The sequence below is a fragment of the Lampetra planeri genome, chromosome 8, assembly GCF_965212315.1.
Source record: "Lampetra planeri chromosome 8, kcLamPlan1.2.h2, whole genome shotgun sequence".
Classification (NCBI taxonomy): domain Eukaryota; kingdom Metazoa; phylum Chordata; class Hyperoartia; order Petromyzontiformes; family Petromyzontidae; genus Lampetra; species Lampetra planeri.
Genome location: NC_136114.1, coordinates 1,234,573 through 1,258,648, shown reverse-complemented (window position 1 = coordinate 1,258,648; position 24,076 = coordinate 1,234,573). Strand labels below are relative to the sequence as shown.

The following is a 24,076-nucleotide window of genomic DNA, read 5'->3' as shown; positions in this document are numbered from 1 at the left end:
CACTGAAGATCACCTCATTTATCTAAATATTCCCACACTGTTCCACTCTGAAATGTTCTACCATCATCATCTCTTTCCCCAAGCGTTGTATAACAGTGCTCAATTGCATAAACGTGTTAAGACTTGTCCAGTAGAACTTTGATAGCGCTGTTTGTTGCTAACTGCTTGAATGTTGGTGCCTTTTAGCCTGTGCTCAACTACTGTGTTAAAATAAATGTCCTAACGACGGCCCTACATACTGTACTACGCCTACCCATAAACCCCGACTTGCTAGCCCAACTCGTAACCTCTAATTCTAACCACATAGCCGCACCCGTTTAGCACAGAGATTTGATGGCAGCAGGAAGGAATGTGCGCAGCATTCCCACTGGGGACGTGATGACACCACCTGCCAGCGAGGTCGTGCCTGCAGGGCCCGTGGCAACGCGCAGGTCCCAACACACCCGGGCTCTGAGCTCTACCTGGTTCCCCCAGTCGTGCCTGCCACTCGGCGCCTCTCCTGGAATTGCGTGCCGTTAATCATTCGAAAGTAATTTCGCACACAATGAGATACTGAGGCATTGGTGCTCATCGCCTGTTGACAGCCGTGCAGAACCGGCAGTGGATTTCCGCATTCCTATGACAGGGGCGTGTCTATCCATAGGACTTGCCCACAAAGCGTGCCTATTTTCGTGACCCAGTAGGGATGATGGGCTGAGTCAACCCCTAAACCAGGATTTGAACTCACAACCTGGTGGCTCAGTAACTCCACCACTGGGCCAACAGGTCGGATTATATTATTAATTGCATGTGTATTGTGTGTACAGCTTACCCACAATCTGTTTGCGTGTTTAATTCCAAGCCAACAGCTGTGTAGAGTTCTAGAGGCTCTTGTTGGTGCCACTTTGGTTTTATATATTTCATAAAGATAATCAGTAACAATGTTAACACTTAGGGGACACATTTATCACTGTAATTTCATGATGCTGCGATAATATATGTTTAAAGTAGGAATGAGGGAAATCCATCTAAGCCAAGTCGAATTCAGCTTCCGTTCAGTTTTCAAATTCGATATTGAATCTGACCCAAGTATAAAGCACCAAAAGAAAACAAGTGTGTTGTGTTCCTTTATCTATGTGCTAAGAATACTACCCTAGAATTGGCTCGAATGCAGTGTGCCATTTCTGTTCACGGATAGCAATGTAACCCAGGATGCTGAAATCCTAGTGTTGCACGAACCACTCTCACACCAGGGTAACTTTTTATTGCTCGCACCGTAGAAACAATTTATAACTCAATTTATCATCTATCCACTGTTGGATAAAGGCCTCCCTAGGCTGTCTAAATCAAGGTATCTAGACAATCCCTTTGAGCAGCTGCACACGAGCTGATCTTATCGTACTTCTGGCATCTCCCCCCCCCCCCCCTTTAGCTGCTACTATCCTGGCCAAGGCCACTGAATTTTCGTAACAGTCAATGTGACGCATCTGATTTGCATATACAGCAGAATGCTAATAATTTTGCAGTGATAAGGGGACACTATGGCATGGATCCCATAATCTGTGGCACACTGTGTTTAGAGTATTCGGCTGCTATACATTTCCACACGATAAGTTACTTAGTTGAGCTATCATTTGTGGCCCGGGCGATTCTGAAAAATAACTAGAGCTCAGTGGGCCTTACCTTAAAATAGTACAGCAGATTCTCGATTACCCGCGCTCCTGGTAGGGAGGACGGCCGCGGATAATTCAAAATCGCGGATAATCCAAAAATATACCCATTTTCCGTGCATATCTATGCCAAAAAACATTAATATAGGTTTAAATTATGTTTAGGTTAAGAAAATTTAGTTTGTTAATGAACAAAACTAACATTTGTAGGAAAAAAAGTGGACAGCAGCAGACCCACAGCCAATCAACATCAATCAAACTCCGCCCACTGTTGTAAAGATATGCAACCACTCTACTGTAGGGGTGATCACGTGGATTTCGGATTAACTATAGCACATATTTGTTCTGTTTAAGCAAGTGACTTGTAATAAAGATTTCCAAGAATAACAATGTTTTACGGTTTTTAGATTATTAATTTGCGCTCAAGGGAAAATCCGTGAGTTATTAATTTAGTAATAGTCCCCATTATCCATACACATTATATTTGCACGAATGCAATGCGTTGCAACAGTCATCCATTGCAGGAATTTGCACATGATTTGAGCGTGGATCTTTTGGAGCTCTGTCGTATTCGCTAATCCTTTTTCTCTTATTCTTTGGTTCTTTCGGTAAATCTTCTTCTTGGTTCTTTCGGTAAAGTCACGTAGAAGGGAAATAATTTAATAATAAAAATTAAACATAATAAAATACAATTCTCACGACGTTTCGGCCACAACGCAAGCAGCCGTCCTCAGGTGAAGAACAGGTCTGTCGGAAAGACAGCGTCTGAATGAGCACCACCAAGCTTGGCAGCGTATATTTAAGCTGGGTTGGAGGGAGAAGGGCGCCTTGACAAAGGAATTTGCATATCAAGAGGAATTTATCATATTTATGGGAAATTCAGATATGGGATTAGTCACTACTTGTGGAATGCGTAGGAGGTGTGGGGGGTTTCAAAGTCAAAAAAAGATTTATTTCGGTAAAGTCACGTAGATAGAAAAAAAATCATAAAAATGATGTGAATTAAAAAACCCACAACGTTTCGATCGCAACACAAGCAGTCGTCATCAGGAAAAGGGGGGTTAGCCTCTAAAGGCAAACAGTTTATAAATGTTTAGAGATGGGCGTAGACTAAGTGTGACAGCAGCGTGGGCAGTGCAGCTAATGTTAATGTAGGAGAAAACAACTAACCGGCAGTGGGTCTCTACCAATCAAAGAGCCGCCAGGCAATAATTGCACCTTGCTCCACACACTCACACTGCTGACGGTGGAGGTTGACAAGAAAACACAAATGAAGTCTTGACCCAAAGTCGTTGATGACATCTTTCCAATGATTGCTGAGTTTATAACCATCCTCTCGGTTGAAATTGTGTCTGTGTCTGTATATATAGATGGCTTCATGAATAAATCTTTGTTGAAAGACAGTAGACTTGAAAAGTACCATCGTCTTCAAGAAATCAATTTCGTGAGCCAGCCGCATTAAATTAATGATCAGCCACTGCAGAAGTATTGGTCCTCCTGTGTTTCAAATCTGCCTTATGCTCACGATCACGGTCCGAGACATGTCGCTTAGTTTCCCCAATGTAACTGCTGCCGCAGATACAGCTTAGTTTATAGATGCCGGGATTTTGCATGTCAGGAATCTTGTCCTTCACAGATGGGATCAGATCACGAATTTTATGTGCTTATGTTTTATGTTTTCTCTTGTCAGTGTCCGTTGTTTGCGATCCAAAAGCAACTCAGCAGAGTACCAGTGGCTGATCACTCGGCAGAGTTGCTTTTGATATTTAAGTGCAGTTTTCAGAAAGCACTGCAACCTGCTCTCCACCTGGGGTGCATTCCCGAGCCCTCTCTTCACACAGGGTTTTGATCCACAGCCCATATATATCCCATAGGGACGACATAATTTGGCCCGGCGGTGCTGCCACGTGGCACCCACGTGCGCGCCGCTCCGCCAGCAGGTACACGCCCGTGCAAAACGTGGCCTCTGATTGAGTGTACAGATGCAGAGGTCGGCAAATCCTAAGCAAATGCCGAATCTGAATTTAAATCTGGATGCCAATTCGTCACATTCCTCGCTTAAAATGTGGTTTATCGTCACGTTCCTACAGTCGATATATAACCACACCTATACTGAAGCGTAATATAAACCCACAAACCTGACACTTTTCTTGAATGTTCCCTCTATTCCTCTCTATATAGTGCCAAAGTACTGTTGAGGTTTCTGCTGTTAATATATTGCTTAGTTTGTCCATTGTAGTACACTGATGAGGTAGAAAAAATCCAAGGGCATCAGTGCTGTCTCAAGTCTCATTAGTATCTGTTTAACCAGAATTTGTTAAAAGTTTTTCTTTTTTACACTGTCTTGACCCAAATATTTCAGCAATGCCTGCATAACTCACTCAAGGCATCCAGCCCAAAATCTGAGGGCATTCTTTGTTCTTTAAAAGCAATCCTTGATTTACAGACGCAACATAAGAGTGTGGACAGAGGGGTCAACCAAACCAAGTGCTTACGTGACAGATTACACGTGCACTCGAATATGGAAACAAAAAAAGTTGGCCTAATGAGATGAGGCACGCCAGGCTTCTCCCCCCCCCGTAGGTCGTGGCATTCATTACCGTTAACGTAGATGCAGTCAGGGTGGCCCACACGCATGACCGCATGGTTTTGAGTTCCTGACACGGCAACGGCCTCCGTGACGGAGGCTGCGGAGTAAAGAGCTTCACGGAGCTCGTTTTTACCAGGGGCTTAAACGGCACAACGCGCGGCCGACTTACGATGGAGCGTGCACAGCTCACCGGCCCCGGCCACGTGGCTCGTATGTGTGTTCAGTAGTGTATGTTGAACTTCTTGTCGCACCGTACGTAGCCGACCCCGCTAATCGGATAGTGATAGAACACAAGCGGTCGTCAGGCACAAACCTGCTGAGTGCTCTGTGATCGGATGAGATCGGGTGTTTTCCGTGTGATTTGATCTTTGGGAGCCAAAAAGGGCAGCCCTGCATTTGCCTGCTCGTGCTAGTGCTGGTGGAAGACTTCACTAGAGGGAGCCCAAATAAGTTATTGGTTAGTTTAACACGTAGGCTTTCGCGACCAATATCGTCCATAATAGAGTTTTTTTGGGTTAGATCGCGTAAATATATAAATGTGTCGTTAAAACCCGCCACCACCTGACACAGCCAACTACTAAGGGTTGTTACGTAAACAGAACATGTCAATTCGTCACTAGTACAGCACACCGGTGTGTTGGAGAGCCAAGCCACAAGTACAACAAGTACATTAACTTAGATTATAAATCATAGATTGTAAAAGTATAGATTGTAAATGTTGTGGCTTGGCTCACCAACACACCGGTGTGCTGTAGTAGTGACGAATTGACATGTTCTATACTCTTTGGTTCTTTCGGTGAAGTCGCATAGGTTCTGTTTGTGACAACCCTTACTAGTTAGCTGTGTCAAGTGGTAGCGGGTTTTAACAACACATTTATATATATTTAAGCGATCTAACCCCAAAAAAAACTCTTATGGAAGTTATTGGTTTATTTCAGAGGTTGGCAAACCACAGCTCTGGAGTAGAAATGCGGCTCTTTAAGGACTATATCTATTAAGGACCACCCTCTCGTATTCGCATTACATTGCAGAATAAAAAAAAGTCTTCTTGTTATTTTGGTTGCTGACCGCTGGTCGATTCCATGCTGACCAGATGCGACCTGCCAATCAGCTAACTGTGGTGTACCCATTTATACTGCTAGGGGACATAGCATCTGGCAATTATTGTTTCATATTTTTAAATGACTTTATAAAAACAAGATGAGAACAAATTTAAAGTAGCGCAATTGGTTTTTCAGACTGTCAATGGACCTCATTGATTTTTCCTTTGCTTGTGTTTTTTTTCCCCACCAGATAATCTCGTGGTTGTAACTGTGGCCACAAAAGCTACTGATGGATTTAACAGATTTATGCTAAATGCAAACTACTTCAACTACACCGTCAAGGTATGCGTGTCGCTTGCTCTGACGAGAGCGCACAAGGCAATTTTGTAAAAAAGCAAGGGAAATATTTGTGTGATGGGTGATGCGAGGAAGTATGAGCCTTCCCAACTGGTCCAGTAACCGCATGAAAAAAACCCAGAAAATATCCGGTGACCAGTTTGTCCCGCGTATAGCAATGTCTAGAATATCAAACAACACTGACAAACTTAAGGGAGTTGCCGTGGTGTAACGGTTAGTAAAATGGGCTTGCAATTCAGCAAGCAAGAGACAAGAACTGAGTTAAAGAGAGACGGAGAAAACACGAGCGAAAGGCCTACACGGAGCCACACGCAGCTACAGAATACGTGTCCACCCGCTGCGCATGCACGCACTGAAAGCCACGTGCTGGGGGTTGTACATTCTTGACAAAGTTTCGAACGTTGAGTACAATCCGGATCATTTTGTACTTTGTGTGGTGACGGATGTATGTATATATATGCGGAGCGGTTAGCGCGCTACACTACAATCCCGGCAACCTGAGTTCGATTCCCACGCACGGCCAACACCAGTGACAATTATTTGAACCAGTCCTGGGTCTCCCGTAGGTCAACTCCGCCTCAAATTAGTACCTGGTGCGGTGTGTAAGCATCGCTACTGGGGAGACAAAGGCGGTCGGGAGTGGATGTTGGCCACCCCACCCCCTCATGTGCTGTGCCAGCTTTCATAGGTGCTTGCTAACAGCACTTGCCCCAACAGTATGGTAAGACTATACAGGGGATCTTTGTCTTTATTTTTCGACATATATATACATATCCATACATACAAACGTCGTCACACAGTCCAAAATCATCCGGATTTTACTCGACGTCAAAAAACGCGTAATGTACGGGCTTAAACATTTTAAAGTTCAAATACTTAAACTCAAAATGATCAACGCCAAGAACAGGGCGGTGGGGGGGCGATCCTCCTTGGACGCGAACGGAAGCCTCGGTTGCGGAGAATGTTCCGTTCCGTTTCCCCAACGGACGCCGCCGGAGTGCGGGCTTGGGCTTGGCTGTGCGTGTGGGGGGAGGGCAGGTGCTGGGGCTGGGCGAGGATTGGACCGGTGGGGACGTGGCGCGCTCCGTGGGGGGCGGGCAGAAGGTGCGGCTGCTGCGTCGCTACATGGAGAGCCTGGAGGAGCGGCTCGACTCGCTGCTGCTTATGTTCGTGGACAGGTAACGGGCTTTTTAGCGCTTGGTATCGCTGGCCACAGCAGCCACCATCAACATCATTGCGTCGCTGGTGGTTTCTTGCCATCACCTACTTTGCGATGCTTACGCCAGATGCAGTTTGGATAAAATAATGTTTGCCTGAGCTCGCTCGCGTTTTATCGCGGCATGTGTGTATGCGCCCAGGTATTCTTGCGTGCGTCTTTTACAGGCAACAAAATAGATAAACAGACAATACGCCTCATATCAATTCCTTTACGTAAAAAATGAAAATATTTTTGGTTTACATGGCCCGTCAGTCACACGGCGAGTGAAGTTTATCAGCAGGATTAGTTTCATGCAAGCAAATCTCTCGACCAATTTTGACATTCACTGTCTCGGCAGCATAATCCGGATAGCCGAAAAGTAAATTTCACGATCACGGATGCGTGCAGGGTTTCTGATGTGTCGGCTTGTCATGATATCCGAGTGCCGTGATGATGCACCGTCCTGTCGGACCACAAAGCGTTGGGGGAGGGTTGTTGCCGGTTTTCATCGAGAGCCAGGGCGACTGAGCCCGAAGCTCCCTGAGCCCTTCATCTGAGCAGAGCTGAAGTCATCTTCTCATCCGAAGCATTTGCCAATTTTTGAAGGCAGACTGGGATGAATCAAAGCGATGAGTTATAAAGAGGTGGACGGCAGCAATGGTGCAGGTGCTTTTCAAACCTGGGGAGTAAACAATCGGAAGCAATGCAGTCTACCTATATGTCTGAAGAGAAATGTCTTGAGACTATGTTTAAATAAAAATGTAATTGGTATTGGCCAAACATCCCAATGAAGAAAAATTACCTGCACATTATTAATTTTAGATTGTACACAAAGAAAAAGACCCCCGTATAGTCTTAAGAGATTGTTGGGGCAAGTGCTGTTAGCGAGCACCTATGAGGACCGGAACGATACACGAGGGGGTTGGTGGCCAACACCACGCCCGACCGTCTTTGTCTCCCCAGTAGTGATGCTGACACACTGCACCAGGTGCTTATTTGAGGCTGAGTCGACCTAGGGGAGGCCCAGGACCGATTTAAATATTTGTCACCGGTGTTGGCCGTGAGTGGGAATCGAACTCGGGTCACCGGGGTTCGTAGTGCAGCGCGCTAACCGCTACACTACTGCTCACCCACGTAGCAGCAGCATCCACCCCTACTGCGAACACTTGGCTGGACCTTCCTGAAAACGAATCTTGACACTCGGTGAGGGTTTTTCGGTAAGGTGAGAGACTCGGCGAGGTTTTTCTGTTGGAAACAAGTGTAATTTAATCACGAATAAAAAATAAAACATTACTCTATGAGGTAGGGTCAGGAATTAGAACTTTAACAATAAAAATAGAACCAATTTGAAATAAATAGAAATGTGGTTGAGGGTTGCCACTGCATTCCAGTATCTCGTGTGTACACAGATTGCTGCATCCTACAGTCGTGTTGGCTCCCAGGAGATCCGTGTGATGCACCTTGTGTGTTCCTGCCTTGCCCCCAGCTACGACGTCATTTTTGCAAGTGGGCCGGAGGAGCTACTCAGGAAGTTCTATCTGTCGGGGAGCCGCGTGGTGTTCGGGGCCGAGGCCTTCCTGTGGCCCGATGAGAGCCTTGCTTCGGCCTACCCGGCAGTGAGGGACGGCAAGCCCTACCTCAACTCCGGAGGTATCCGAGCCAGCCGCATCACTCACCATCACTCACCCAAAAACACACACCATCTCACCTTCACACACCCTACATACACAACCTCACCATTATTCACCATCACTAACCATCTCACCGTCATTCACCCTACATACACAATCTCACTATCGTTCACCCTCATACACCATCACTCGCCCTCAAACACCACCAATCAAGTTCACATACTAACTGCTTACTTGCCTTTATGTCTAAAAGTGTTATATGGCTTGAATGCGAGCGATGACAGCGAGTGTCTGGTTATACTCATACATTTAAAAATAATAAAAAAAAAGTTTATAGTCCTATAGGAAGAGTGGCACCACAGTGGTTCGAATGCCTTGCCAACACTTTGGATATGAAGCTCCGTGCTCTGTATATTTAGAGCAGCGGTGCTGCTCACCGCAGATTCTCTTGTGACCTGGCTGGGGTCACTCGGTGTCTTTAGACGTCTTGATGATGCCACAGTTCACAGACAGCAGCTGACAGCAGATGTTCTCTTCCGTCTCGCCCACGAAGGGTTTATTGGCTTTGCTAAGGAGATCCACACGATGGTTAACGAGTGGAAAGGAGGTGACGACGAGGACGACCAGCTCTTCTATACCAATGTATTCCTCAAAAAAAGGGTAAGCTTAACACCTTCCAAATGCCAACATTTTATGATGAATGTTAAAATTACTTGCTATGATGATGCGGGTGCTTACATGGGCTGGGTTTGTCTGCAGCAAATAGTTGAGTAAAGTTGTGTGCTGCCCTTGTCTAGTTTCTGAAAAGTGTGGCCGAGCGACGCGTGACATCTAGTCATTGGAATCGAGCGATTAGGCAGTGCGCAGACGTCCCGAGTACGCTCATGTCGCCAGTGGACCCCAGTGAACCACTGTCTGGGGGAAACGCATTTAGTAATGCACGGGTGTTTCAGTCCATTCTGAGAATTAATGTGTTGACTGTTGCATCTCGTCTCCAAAAATGTTTCACCTTTGAGCGTCAGGTGTGGTGTAGCGATATCACTTGTACCCTCACAGCAATGAGGGCCTGCGGGTTGATTCCCGACTGGGACCCTTTTCTGCGTGGGGTTTTTGTGTTCTCCCTGCTGTTCTGCATGGGTTTTTTTTGTCTGGGTTCTCCGGGTTTCATCCCACAATTTCAAATGCATACGGTAGTCTCTTGGTTTACGATGCCATCAATTGAGGATATTTAAATTAACGATCCGCCTCCAATAGGGTTCCATTGTTTATATTAACGCTACATTTTCAATGAATGATATGTTTACGATATTACGCAGCCACCAATTTCGGCTGATCGGAGTGCTCCGAAGTGGACTCTGCAAACCTCAACCAATCAGTGATGCCCTTCTATGAGCGTTTTGAGAGAAACTGGCTGCTAGCTTTTCAATGTTTGATGTTCGTTGCTTATGGAATCAGTTCTCTGTTTCCAGTGTTTTCTTTTACTTAAGTTAAATAAGATTAATAACAGTGGTCCCCAAAATAAATGTGAAGAAAGACAAGAAAGTGAGGAAAACAATTATTGTGCAAATTTAGCAGAAAATAAAGGTAAGATTTTTTTTATTTTATGCTTTATGCACCTTTATAGTCTACAATTTTTTCATTAATTATCCATGTTTCGATTCATATTAATGCTTGAATATGTTCTTATAACGTTTATTTATTAAAATTGCCTGTTTAAATATGAGAAACTATGTTTTATGGTGAAAATGGTCAACTTCCGTCATCTTGGAACAAATCAAGCTTTTTACGCACATTTCCTATATTCGATTAACGAGCATTACAATCAACGATGGTTTTTGTTCATCCAATTAATATCGTTAACCGAGGGACCACGGTAGAGTGTAACTCGTATTGGCCACACATCTCAGCACTGAAAAGTTCAATGCAAAATCACTCAATTGAGTTCACGCAGCAGCAGCAAGAACAAACTTCCCCCTCCACATTAAGCGGTCACCTTTGCTCACTAGTTTCCGCTCTTCACTCAAAACTCACTTATTGTTCCCTAGCTCACCCCACGACAACCCCTTAATCTCCCCCTCATAACCACCACCACAGTTACTGTTCCCTCTTCATATTCTCATTATATGGCTATCACTCATTCCCCATTCACTCATTTCATTCATTCATCATTTACGGTCATCAATTTCACCAAATTCACGCACAACATATTTGCCCCCATTGCATTCTCTCATCTATTTCATTCACATTTCCACCATCACCTTCATATGTTGCACCGTTATCAATTCTTCGTAAAGCGCCTTGCTTATGGTGCTATATACATTCCTTTAAGGTAAGATAAGAACATCGCTGCCCAACTGCAAACACTTTGCAGGACCCTCCTGAAAAGAAGGTCTTGACATAGTGCAACAATAATAATACACACCTATTATTATTTTTCATACTTTGATACTGGCAAAAAAAGGTATACCATGATAGAGCTGTTCACTCCGAGCTAGAAATGCTTTCAAGTGCATTGTCTTTCTACTGTTCGCCTTTTGGTCTGACACTGGTAAGACTAGGCCATAAAGAAGGCTGCCTCTGGTGTAGGCCAATCAGTTTCAAGGACAATGCAAATATTATCAGAGCATGTTTGTTTGCATGTTCCCCACAAATATTATGTGGGGAACATGCATTCAAACATGCTGTTCACCGATCTTATATTAACATGCTAATTTTTACCTGGCAGCCCTTTAATGGGTGGAAACCCACCGCCATCGCGGTCGCTACCCATCATTTACATTAACATTAGCTGCCCCACCCATGCTGCTGACATTTGGGCTACGCCCATTTTTAAACCTTTATTAACAGTTTCCCTTTAGAAGCTAACCCCCTTTTCCTCATGACGACTGCTTGTGTTGTGATCAAAATGTCGTAGTGTTTTGTTATATTTTTTGAACCTATCTACTTGACTTTACCAAAAGACCCAAAGAATATTATGTGTGGTTAATGCAGTACTTGATTCCCTGCAAAAAGTCTGTATTTGGTGTTTGAGCATCTTAACATTATCTTATGGCCAGAAAGGGTGAAACCCCTGTTCTCATTTTTTTTATAAAGTGGAAGTGTTTTTTCTATACTCAAGTGGCACCCACACCAGAGCAGCGGGAGCCCCGGGTAAATTCTTGCTGTACAGAAAGCAGACAATCCTCAGCATACCGTTCTTGTGAATGCGTCCACTTAAGCAAAGGTAATTTTATCGTACTCATGTGTGTTTTTTTTCCTTCTGATTTTTCAGGGCCAGATCAACATCACGCTTGACCATCGGTGTCGGATTTTCCAAAATTTGAATGGCGCCCTCGGTAAGGGATGGTAATTGGAGCAGCCGGATTCTTAAACAGTGCTTGAAATAAAATGTGTGAACACTGTTTCACACATTTGCTTGATGATCCAGCACTCACCGATTTACAACTTTAAACCCCTGTGCAGGGGGGGGGGGGTTAACTGTTCTCGAACGGACAACTCGCCAATAACCTGGCTGAGTGTGGAGGTCAGAAAATATGTGCTTGCTTGCCTGAGACTGTTTGACGCTGCTGTTAAAGCAACAAAGAGCCCTTTGAATACAGTGCTTCGTGAGGAACAGCTGTGCCTGTTATTCCAGAGACTGGTAAATGCATGCCCATAGTTGAGTAGCATTCATGGGTGCTGTGTGCTGACTTGGCGTGTGTCGTATACACTGTTCCCTGTGCGCCAGCAGTAGAGTTGCTGTTTTATACGCGCACTTGCGAGTTATCACATTCCCGTGTCCATTCTGCTTTGTGGATAACACATCGCTCTCATTCTATTGACTCCGTTGCCCTACTTTGCTTTTACGTTATTCCTTCTGTAATTTTGGTGAACAAGGTCACTCTTGCACACGAGTCTCATCCCGGTCTCTTGAGTTTGCACCTCGTTACACAAAATCTAATTTAAACTTGAACTCCCTGTACAGACAACAACAACGTAAATTTATGTGGTGCTAACCAAATGTCTCGAAGCGTCGTAAGTCGGCTACGTATGATAATTGCAAAACGTTGCCTTGCATTCCACAGCAGCGACAGCGTTCTTAATTAGTATAGGATTACGTTCAGAGGCTATTTCACTGATCACTGTGTAACAACAAAGTTTCAGAATTGTTGTTTGGACAGGAAGTAATTTTATGAATGGCTTATAAAGAGGTGATATTGAATATTTGCCCTGCTGGGAAAGGGTTTTAATTTATAATTTTATGAATTACAATTGGGAACAACTTAGTTCATGTGCTTATTAGTAATGTTTGAACGTTTTAATTTATATACAGTGGCAGCAGCATAATACACGCAAATTCCTTCTCAAAACTCTGTAGAATTTGTAACGGGCCAGTTTTTGCACGGAGGCGTGAGAAACCACACAAGCAGAGGAAGGCAGCCAGAACCGGCGTCAGCCACCCAACAATTGCCCAAACTCTGTGGTCGTATACTGGGCGGTTTTTGTCCAACTCCGTAAATGCACAATCCCACGGTTTGGAATTTATGCGTTAATTTAATTTCATAATTCCACTTTCCTTTATGCCAATCTCCAGGCAGTGTTGCGGCGGACGCGGGGTAGTCCCCCTAAACGTACCGTGACGCTCCGCTGGGGCTCTGCTTGGGCCGCACTGGGGCGCCACCAGGTTACTGCCAGGGCTTCGCTAGGGCTCCGCCAGGACTCCCCTAGGGTGCCACGGCCATGCTTGCACAGGGCCTCCCCCCCCCCCCCCCATGCACCTTCTTCTGCCAGACGCGGCCTGCGCTTGGGATACTCGGTGATAGCTCTCGTCCTGTTCAGCCCAGGTCGTCACATACGTCGGCAAAGATGATGCAGTTGTAGAATGCAACAGAGCAATCGGGGTGATTGATGCTCCCGTGCTCACTGATTCACTGCTGTCACTCGCTCACCGGCGGTCAGTCGCCTCCTTATAACTCTTCTGTTGCAACTACCATGGCTACTGTTCCCATGAACTTCACTCGCTGAATCCTTTCACCCATGTTGAGGACTCGGCCTACCAGGCACTGACATCCATCTCATCTACAACTGCGTTCAGCCCACACACTGCAGGGCACAACGCCCCACTCACCTACTCAACTAATCACTCACTTAACCACCCACCAACTCAATCAACCGATCACTCACCCACTCGCACATTCATACACTCTCCACACCGCAGATCATAATACTTCTCTTTCTGCTCTTCCCTCGCCCTGAACCACAGTAGAATTCCATCTTATCATCTCTTTTCTCAAGTTCTTAAACTAATAACCTTGCTCAATGCCATGAACGGGTTACATTCTTACCTATTGCAACTAAGACACTGCTTGACCTTTTGGGCCTTTGGACCTCTGCTCAGCAACCACCATGACCATCACTGCCACCACCTCCACCACCACCATCACCATCACCAGTGCCGCCACCACCATCTGTGGAAAATAGCGTTATAGCTCATCGGATTCCTTCAGAAAAATAAATATTCGGATTCTTCTGAACTATGTAAACGCACGGGGCGAGGGCGGAATGGCGTGGTTCCTAAGTGTATGCTCTCGCGTGTGCGCGCCGATAGACGAGGTGGTGATCAAGTTCGAGAAGGAGCGGGTGCGCGTGCGCAACACTGCCTACGACACCCTCCCCGTGGTGCTGCACGGCAACGGCCCCACCAAGGTGACCCACCTCTCCCCGCAGAGCCGGTACCCCCCCCCCCACTGCCTCACCCCCCACTGCCCCCAGCCCCCACCACCTACCTCACCCCCAACGCTCTGCAGTGCTGCATCCGAGCAGAGTTAAGAGCGCTGCCTCAGCATTCGTGGTAGTGGTGGGTCACAGGCACTTTGGGTAGAGGAATCGGGGCCTAAAGGAGAGAGGTCCAATGGGGAGGGGCTTAAAGAGGAGGGGCTGGGGCCTAAAGAGGGGAAGGTGGAACCTAAAGTGAAGGGGTGGTGCCTAAATATAAGGAGGTGGGGTCTAAAGAGAAGGGGGTGGAGCCTAAGGAGAAGTGGCGTGGTCGATATTGAAGGGGGTGGGGTCTACATGGAAAGGGATGGAGCCTATAGAGAAGGGGTTGGGGTGTAAATGGGACGTAGAAGTGCTTCAACCATGACCATCCCTTTTGATTTAAGGAAATGAAAGCATAGACAAGTAAATGCAGTAGGCAGCAAAACTTGAATTCACAGATGCTGCCATAGGCTAACGAGTTATTAATAGTCACATTCGTACAACAAGAGTTTGTGTTTCGGAAATGATGTTGAAATGTAGCAGTCTTATGATGGTGTACATTTATTCTCTGGTTATATGAAGGCCTCCCCACTCCGTTGGTCATGGGGGATGTTTTACCGCACTTCACCACAATCATCATTGCGTGTTGGTAAAACTATATATATATGTAAATAAAAATTTACCAGGTAAGGCCCACTGAGCTATACAGTTCTTTTTCAAAAGCGACCTGGCTATCACAAATGATAGTTCAACGAAGTGGCTTATCACGTGGTAAATTATATCAGCCAAATACTCAACACATGTTGATTCTAAATGTGGAAGGAAAAACCGGAGGACCCGAAGAAAAATTCACATTAGCACGGGGAGAGGACATACAAACTTCAAATATACCGGTGTCAGGGTGGAGATCGAACCCATGACCTGCATACCAGGCGAGGTAGTTAACATCTCGCCACCAAGGCTGGTTCAGGCAATACTGAAATCCGCGGCTGTTATCTTTTAGAATTGAACTTTGGTCGCCGGGTTCATAGCACAGTGTGTGATCCGCTGTCTATGCGACTCGTTAAGCAATCTGCCTGAGCCTTGGACATTAATGGTCAAAGCTGAAGATCATTGAGGTGCTCACAACTTTGGCACAAGTTGTTGCATCGTTCTCGTTGTGCTCCAGTTTCACCACTGGTGATGGATTTCATGAAGCAGTCATTCCCGTATAATTGGTGCTGTGGTTCATCACAAGTGAAGGAATGTTATTTATCACAGCGCTTGGTTTCCTGCTGGGAACCAAAGACAAAGTGGGAAGGCAGCCAGAACTCTCGCCAACAATTGCCCAAGCTCTGTGGTTCTTTATTGGAAATGTTTGTCAACTTAAATGACGATGGTGATGGCAGTGGTGGTCGAGGTGAATTTGGTGGTGATGGTTATGATGGCAATGATCGTGGTGGGGGTGATGGTGGTTGTGGTGATGTCGGTGATGATTATGGTGATGGTGGTTACAGTGGAGGTAGTGGTGGCAGTGATGGTCATGGTGGCAGTGGTGGCAGTAATGGTCATGCACCAGCAGTGGTGGTTAGTGCCATGTGGGTGTTTATTCAATACCACTATGCATGTGTCTGTGCACACACATGTGTTAGGAGTGTGTGTGGGTGAGTGCTCTGTGTTTCAGCACTTGCCCCAACAGTCTGTTCAGGCTATACGGGAGATCTCTTTGTCTTTGTGCTCTGCTCAGACTCTTGTACAAGTGTAACTGAATCTGGTCAATGCTCATGTTCTGTGCAGCTGCAGCTGAACTACCTGGGTAACTACATCCCCAACAGCTGGACGTACGAGCTGGGGTGTGGAGTGTGCCACCTCAACACCATCGACCTTTCTGCTCGATCAGTACGTCCACCCCACACAGATGGATACCGTGCGACAAGTGTTAAGAGTGGAGCTTTCGCATGAATCGCACGCGAAGTGAACAGATGAGCCAAGGTTACTTTTTATAGGTTTTGCAGCCATATTTATGAATTGTAAACAAATTTTATTTCCCCTTGCAAAAGCGTTTATTGTGAATTACTGTTGTTTGAGACCTGAAGAACATTCCTCGCAACCAAATTCAGAACGTCCCAGCGAGCTGAAACAATGAGACGTTGCACGTTGAACGCTTGTTCACGGGACAATTGTATTTACTGCTAGCTTATATACCCGCCATTGCCCGGGCCGAAAAAATATTTCAAAACTGCTCTTACAAATCTAACAGCAGTGCGTACTGACTGTGGTGGTACCTGCTGTCATGACAGTAGTACATGCTGACTGTATAGCAGTATTTATTGACTCTATAGCACAAAGTACTCACCTGACAGAGTGGCTTGGTGAGGCCTAGTCCCGTGCAGAGCCTCCGGCCTCGCCTAGATTGTCCAGCCGGCCGAGGTGGCACCTTGGCAGGCTGGGGCTGGGCTGCTACCCCTGAACCCCCCCCTCCCCAGCCACGATGTCCCCGGCCGCTCTGCAGTAATATCTACAGCCTATAGTGGTAGCTTCTAGCGACTGTATATATTAGTAACTGCACGCATCGGGGTGGGGGGGACATCACACATTGAAGATTTAAGCTCAGTGTTTAGTGTATTTTTAAAGCATTTTTAACGTGAAAGAAAATGTCCCCCTCACTCCCACCGAAGGCGTGCGACTTGGCATGGGCCGTCCCCCCCACCAAAGGGCACGCGAGTTGGTATGGTCGTGCATGCGTCATAAATAAATAAATAAAGAGATAGCGCGCAAAAATCGCACTAAATTGCTAATTAAACTTATTAAAAGTTGACGGATGTGAAAAAGGAATAGTGCTTGCTCACGGCGGGGCTTACGGCATGGTACCTGGCTATATTTAATATAAACCCCACCATTGGAGAGCGAAATCGTTCACAAGCGCTGGGACACACACAAAGCCACAAACCGACATACAATTTTTGACTTTTATATATATATAGATGGGGGGGGGGGGTTGGTTGATGCATTGAGTACCATTTTTTTGGGCAGTAAAATGATTTTCTTTTTTGAGATGCTTGTCTTAGGAATGTGCAAATTTCCACCCTTGTCTTGGTGCCCGCAAGAGAGAGCTCAGCATTGCTCAGTTTGTCATTGGTTAGGGCCTCCTGCTGGCGCTTCTGAGACCACGACGCGACGAACTTCATTGGGTTGGCTTGTGGCATTTCCTCCTAGGAGTCGGAGTACCCCATGGTGATGATCGGGGCCTTCATCCATCAGCCGACTCCCTTCCTCCCGGAATTCCTTGGCAGAATTGCGAAGCTGGACTACCCAATGGACAAAGTGTCCCTCTTCATCCACAACAAGGTGCGAGCTGGTTTGTAACCGAGTGCCTACAAGTTGCACCCATCGAGGTGTTAATAGCTTCTTCTTCTTGGTTCTTTCGGTAAAGTCACATAGAAGGGAAGTAATAAAATAATAAAAATAAAACATAATCAAATAAAATAATTCTCACGACGTTTCGGCTACAACGCAAGCAGCCGTCTTCAGGTGAAGAATGAGACACTACCAAGCTAGGAGCTTATATATAAGCTGGGTTGGAGGTGGAAGAGCGCCTTAACAAAAAGAATGTGCATATGAAGAGGAATTTAGCATATTCATGGGAAATGCGTAGGAGGTGGGCGGGGGGGGTTTCAAAGTCATATTATGCCCATGCATTATGCAGGATCAGCAGCACCAAGGGGGGGGTGCAGGGAGTAGCATTAACAAAGGAAAGGAATGTTAATGATATGTAGCTGCAGTTACTAAACAACCACGTAGAAAACTAAAGTATAAACTACATAAAAAACTAAAGTATAAACTGCATAGCACCATCAGTATACTTACTATACTCTACAATAAGCTGAGTTACTAACAGCAAGTAATAAATTACAATTCTACGTCGTAAAAATTATATAATATGCTTCCATCTAAACTTTATTCTCTTACATCACACGAGCATATACCGTACTATATACTGCCATAGATAAACCCAACATTAAATTATATACTGTATTGCTATAAACCACCCTATACCTTATACATTTTAATATAACACTATGTATTATTCTACCCACCCTAATGTGTATCGAAATGGTTTATTACGTCCTTACAATGATTGCTAAGCCAGAATCCATCTTCTCGGTTAAAATTGTCTCTGTGTTTGTATATGTGGATCGCCTCATGAACGAATCTCTCATGATAGCCAGATGGCTTGCAGAGAACCTCTGTCTTGGAGAAGTCAATGTCATGTGAGCCCACTGAGTTGTAACAGTGATCTGCCACGGCTGAGGTGTTTGTCCTACCGTGTTTCAGGTCTGCTTTATGTTCACGGATGCGGTCCGAGACATGTCGTTTGGTTTCCCCAATGTAACTGCTACCACAGAGGCAACTTAGTTTGTAGACGCCAGGGTACTGTATGTCTGGAACCACATCTTTTACAGACGGTACCAGATCACGGATTTTATGTAGGGTAAGGTGATGGTCTTGAAAGGCTCCTCAACAAGATCCTTCTTGATGGTTGGAGTGATGGCTTTGCGGATTGTGTAGTCGGAGTAACCATTAGCCTGAAGAGCTTGGGTGAATGGTAAGAGCTTGGCTAATGGCTACTCCGACTACACAATCCGCAAAGCCATCACTCCAACCATCAAGAAGGATCTTGTTGAGGAGCCTTTCAAGACCATCACCTTACCCTACATTGCTGGGGTCACAAAAAAGATCTCCAAAATCCTGATTAAACACAAGATCCAGGTCCGATTCAACACAGTACATAAAATCCGTGATCTGGCATTGACTGTGTATCTTGTGTTCTCCACAGGGAATGCATTATTTGCTCTGCTGCGGGTCTCCTGCTTCTACATACTATTAACATTCCCTCCCTTTGTTAATGCTACCCCCTACCCCCTCCCTTTAAAGCTGCTAATCCTGCATAATGCATGGGCATAATATGACTTTGAAACCCCCCAGCCCACCTCCTACGCATTTCCCATAAATATGCTAAATTCCTCTTGATATGCAAATTATTTTGTCAAGGCGCTCTTCTTCCACCTCCAACCCAGCTTATATATATGCTAAATTCCTCTTGATATGCAAATTATTTTGTCAAGGCGCTCTTCCCATCCTCCAACCCAGCTTAAAAAGACGCTCCAAGCCTGGGGTTGTCATTCAGACTCTGTCTTCTTGACAGACCTGTTCTTCACCTGAGGACGGCTGCTTGCGTTGTGGCCGAAACGTCGTGAGAATTATTTTATTATGTTTTATTTTTATTATTTTATTACTTCCCTTCTACGTGACTTTACCGAAAGAACCAAGAAGCTTCTTGTTTGCTTGTGTTTAAATTCAATGTGCTTATACATAGCAGAATGACATTTTTTCAACAAGTAATAGCACACCACACAATTACAAATAAATAACATGAAGCAGACACTTAAGTGGAGCATTGTAAGGATTAAATATTTTAACTTGACACATATCTGAGCCTGTTTACATACGAGTGAAATAATCACCATGAGTCCATTTTGATGTTTCCGTAACTTAACTTTACGTTGAACGGTTTGTAAAAGTATTTTTTTTCGGAGCCAACTTTTTGCTACAGGGCATGTATTCTATTTCATGTTGACTTTTGAGTGGGCACTGTGTCTGGGTCTATAATGGGGTAGATAGTTTTTACCTCTCTGAGGCCAATTGTCTGATATTTTGTTATTTATATTCTCCACAACGATGCTGGTGATTATTTTGTACTTGTGTACAACTTAATTTTATAGTGAATCACTATGGGAACCTCATTTGCCATCATCTGGTCCAACCCATGTGAGACTAGGCTCTAAGGAAAGCTGTCTCGGGTGTGGACCAATCAACTTCAAGGACAGTGCACATTATCAGAGTTACGTCTTTTGTTTGTATTATGACTGCAGGTATTGCGGTCTATGCAAACATGACTCCTTGTAAAAAGGTGTCAGTTTTGTTGCCAGATAGAAGGGTAAAAAAACAATTATCATTTTATAGTGAATCGTTTTTTAAAGTAAATTATATCCAAGCCAATTTTCTTCCAGGATTTTGCTCTGATTTCTACATGACGGTGTTTGCTCTTCGTTTTTTTTTATTGTTGTAATTTGTTTTATGCCGTTACTTTTGTGCATTTTTGTGACCCAGGTCACTCTTGCAAATGAGACTCATCCAGGTTTCTTGAGTTCTCATCACATTATAAACAAAATTAACTTGAAAGTTGACAACAGGGTCGTGTTGAATAGCTGTGACATGATGTGCGATGCTGTGCAATCCTTTGACATGTGGTGCAATGCTGTGCGATGCTGTGATATACCGTGACATGCCGTGACATGCTGTAACATGCTCTGAAATGCTGTGACGTGCTGTGACATGCCCTGCGATACTGTGACATGCTGTGACGTGTTCTGAGATGCTGTCACATACTGTGAGATACCCAGCGCACTGGGGGTGCTTTCCATGACGCTGGCCTGCCTTGCAGGAGGTGCTGCACGAGCGCCAGATTGAGAAGTTCTTCCGGAAATATGGAGCTGTGTTTGCAAAGCTGCAAGTCGTGGGACCTGAGGAGAACCTGAGCCCCGGGGAGGCTCGCAACATGGCCATGTAAGCAAGAACGCGTGTCGGTCATTTACCACCACAGCGAGTGAACGCTCCTGTCAGCCACTCGGAATAAAAATAATTATAATTAATAATGATAATTATTTTGCTATTTTTCTATCTAAGTGACTTTACCAAAAGACCCAAAGAGTATGATAATGATGCAATTTGTCACGCACACAATAATTCACAGACTCTTGAGGCACGGAGCCAAGCTCAGTACTGCTCTGAAGCCAGATGGAAGAGGTGGGGCCTCTTAGTGACTCTTAAAAGTCGGTGTAGAGTAAATGTTGCTGCTAATCCTACAAATGTGCAGCAGTGGGACGATGATGATGGCCGTGTTCCAGATGGCAGGAGCTGCCACGGAGAAACGTCGCCCGGCAGAGAAAAGTTCTTCTCCTTGGTGTAGAGAGGAGCAGGAGGAGGTTGTGAGTCGCGTTGCCGCTGCTGCGGGGAGTTATACTGTGAGCTGTTGTGCAGGGTGACAGGAGCGTTAAAAGTATGTTTGGCCTCTTGCAAATTGTATAAAATAACCAAAGCATATTTGATTATTCAGGTAATGATCATTTACATCCCGTTTCCAATCCCCATAAGCTGCTGACTGTTCAAGATGCTTTGCCCAAGAGCATAAGCGACATAGCAAGACACTTATATTTTCCTGTGAAGCTCATCCAGATAGCACCACTTGGACGTTACATGTGGTCAAGTTGCAGCCCTGCAAATACCTGTACAGGCAACTGCAGTACCTTCTATGGTGCACTCATTTTAAGACATCAGGGCCTGCCACGTTTATTCAACACACTGCCCCCAACGTCTTGTGATGACGCCAACGTTATCATCTTCACGAGTTGTTTATGCTCAAAGTCATTTCCTGCTCTAGTGAGCATTGAGTCACTGCTCAACACCTTTTTACAACCCTGAGCATGCGGTTCAAATTCTACATTCTCACGGTTGGGGTGAGCCTATCCATACCACAATCACTGTTCAGAATCAGAATATTTATTTGTACTGGAGGAATCCGATGAGCTATAAATCTCTTTTGTACAGATGTGCAGTAGGGTGGGGTAAGAACGCTACAGCAACAAACATTACTAAAGCACAACAGTAGTGCAAAGTACAAGAAAGGAAAACAAATCTCCCAAACACATAGAAATGAAACTAAACCATCCCCATCCTACTAGCCAAAGCCCACTGAGGTATTAACTTCTTTTTCAGACCTTGCTAAAAAAAGTGTCTCAACAAAGGCTTATAATGTGGACATTTATAGCAGCAAAATAATCTAAATAATCAAAATGCATTGTTTCTAAATGTGGAGGGAAAAACCAGAGGACCAGGAGAAAAAATCCACGCGACCACGAAGAGAACATGCAAACTCCAAATATACAGGCGTCAGGGTCGGGATTGAACCCCCGACCTCCTGTTGATTGCTGCACAGTGGTCTTAATTGTACCAACCCAGGGGGATGATGGGTTGAGTTAACCCCCAATCAGGATTTGAATTCGCAACCTTTGCGATTGCGAACCACTCGCTGTTCTACTAAGTCACCTTTGCCGGTCGTTTTCCGCTGGTCAAAAGTTACTGACACATAGCGAGTCAAGCAGTAGCCCGTGGCTGCACTGAGTGGGGACTTGGCGACAGCTCTGTTCTGCTGCTGGCGCCACCCCCTAGCTGCTGCTGCTGCGTCTCCACATGCATGAAGCCCATCCCACTCGTTCTCTAACTGAGAGCCATCGAGCCAGAGCAACGAAGCCCAACGAGCTCCACCCAGGTGGAGCGCTGCCTGTGGGTGCTGCAGCCCAGCGGTCGACAGCCGAGTCGTCAGGAGCGGCGCACCGCCACCCGCCAGAAGCGTCGACCTCTGACGCCCGTCATGCGTTGTGACCGACAGACTCGCAGTTGTCTTATTTCATCGTATCGAAACTTTGTATTTGGCGCCTTTGCCGAAGGCGTTTTATAGCGATAATAAAATTGGATGTAAGATGATAATGGTTTGAGAGTGTTAAGGAGGGGTTGGGGGAGGCCTGGCCTCTTAGCTGGGGTTCGGACGGTTCCCAATCCCTCCGGACTCGCCGCCAAAGTCAAGCTCAGACATTGTTTGCAGACCGCCATGCAGTAAAAAAAAGACAATGGGAGTTTTGTTAAGAATTGCGGATCACTTCCCACGGCCATAGGAACCTCCCAGTGGTCTGTGAATCACTAGCTGGGAATGACTGTTACAGAGCAGTGCCTTTCAGCGTGGTCCGTGCCTCCGTGTGTTGTCTTTTGTAGGGACCTGTGCCGCCAAGATAAAGCCTGTGACTTTTACATGAGCATCGACTCGGACGTTGTCCTGACAAACCAACAAACCCTCAAAATACTTATTCAGCAAAACAGGTACGAGACGCACTGTTGTGCAACGCCTGTCTGTTGTCTGTAGAAGAAATTGTATGAAAAAGCGCCAAATTCCTGCCCCGCTCGGTAACGCTGCCCTGGTTCTTGTTCCCGTGCTCTTCAGGGGAGTCATTGCGCCAATGGTGTCACGGCATGGGAAGCTGTGGTCGAACTTCTGGGGAGCACTGAGCTTGGACGGGTTCTACGCTCGCTCGGAGGACTACATCGACATCGTGGAGGGGAAGAGAGTGTACGCACACCCATCACTCCGCACCCATCACTCCCCACCCATCACTCCACACCCATCACTCCACACCCATCACTCCCCACCAATCACTCCCCACCCATCACTCCCCACCCATCACTCCCCACCCATCACTCCCCACCCATCACTCCCCACCCATCACTCTCCACCCATCACTCCCCACCCATCACTCCCCACCCATCACTCCCCACCCATCACTCCCCACCCATTACTCCGCACCCATCACTCCCCACCCATCACTCCACACCCATCACTCCCCACCAATCACTCCACACCCATCACTCCACACCCATCACTCCCCACCCATCACTCCACACCCATCACTCGCCACCCATCACTCCCCACCCATCACTCCCCACCCATCACTCCCCACCAATCACTCCACACCCATCACTCCACACCCATCACTCCCCACCCATCACTCCACACCCATCACTCCCCACCAATCACTCCCCACCCATCACTCCCCACCCATCACTCCCCACCCATCACTCCCCACCCATCACTCCCCACCCATCACTCCCCACCCATCACTTCCCACCCATCACTCCCCACCCATCACTCCCCACCCATTACTCCCCACCCATCACTCCCCACCCATCACTCCCCTCGCCATCACTCCCCACCCATCACTCCC

The 24,076-nt window shown here is 45.9% G+C and overlaps 1 protein-coding gene across 1 annotated transcript in view; it reads left to right on the top strand.

The window, feature by feature from the left end:
• LOC144720188 (procollagen-lysine,2-oxoglutarate 5-dioxygenase 1-like) overlaps positions 1 to 24,076 on the top strand; it is a 47,485-nt gene that overhangs the window by 13,830 nt on the left and 9,579 nt on the right. The window contains exons 2-12 of the mRNA XM_078596685.1: positions 5,533 to 5,624; positions 6,678 to 6,817; positions 8,324 to 8,487; positions 9,022 to 9,128; positions 11,740 to 11,803; positions 14,056 to 14,153; positions 15,981 to 16,082; positions 17,400 to 17,531; positions 20,689 to 20,810; positions 23,073 to 23,177; positions 23,299 to 23,424. Of these exons, the coding sequence (XP_078452811.1) occupies positions 5,533 to 5,624; positions 6,678 to 6,817; positions 8,324 to 8,487; positions 9,022 to 9,128; positions 11,740 to 11,803; positions 14,056 to 14,153; positions 15,981 to 16,082; positions 17,400 to 17,531; positions 20,689 to 20,810; positions 23,073 to 23,177; positions 23,299 to 23,424 (1,252 nt within the window). The remainder of the gene's footprint in view (positions 1 to 5,532; positions 5,625 to 6,677; positions 6,818 to 8,323; positions 8,488 to 9,021; positions 9,129 to 11,739; positions 11,804 to 14,055; positions 14,154 to 15,980; positions 16,083 to 17,399; positions 17,532 to 20,688; positions 20,811 to 23,072; positions 23,178 to 23,298; positions 23,425 to 24,076) is intronic.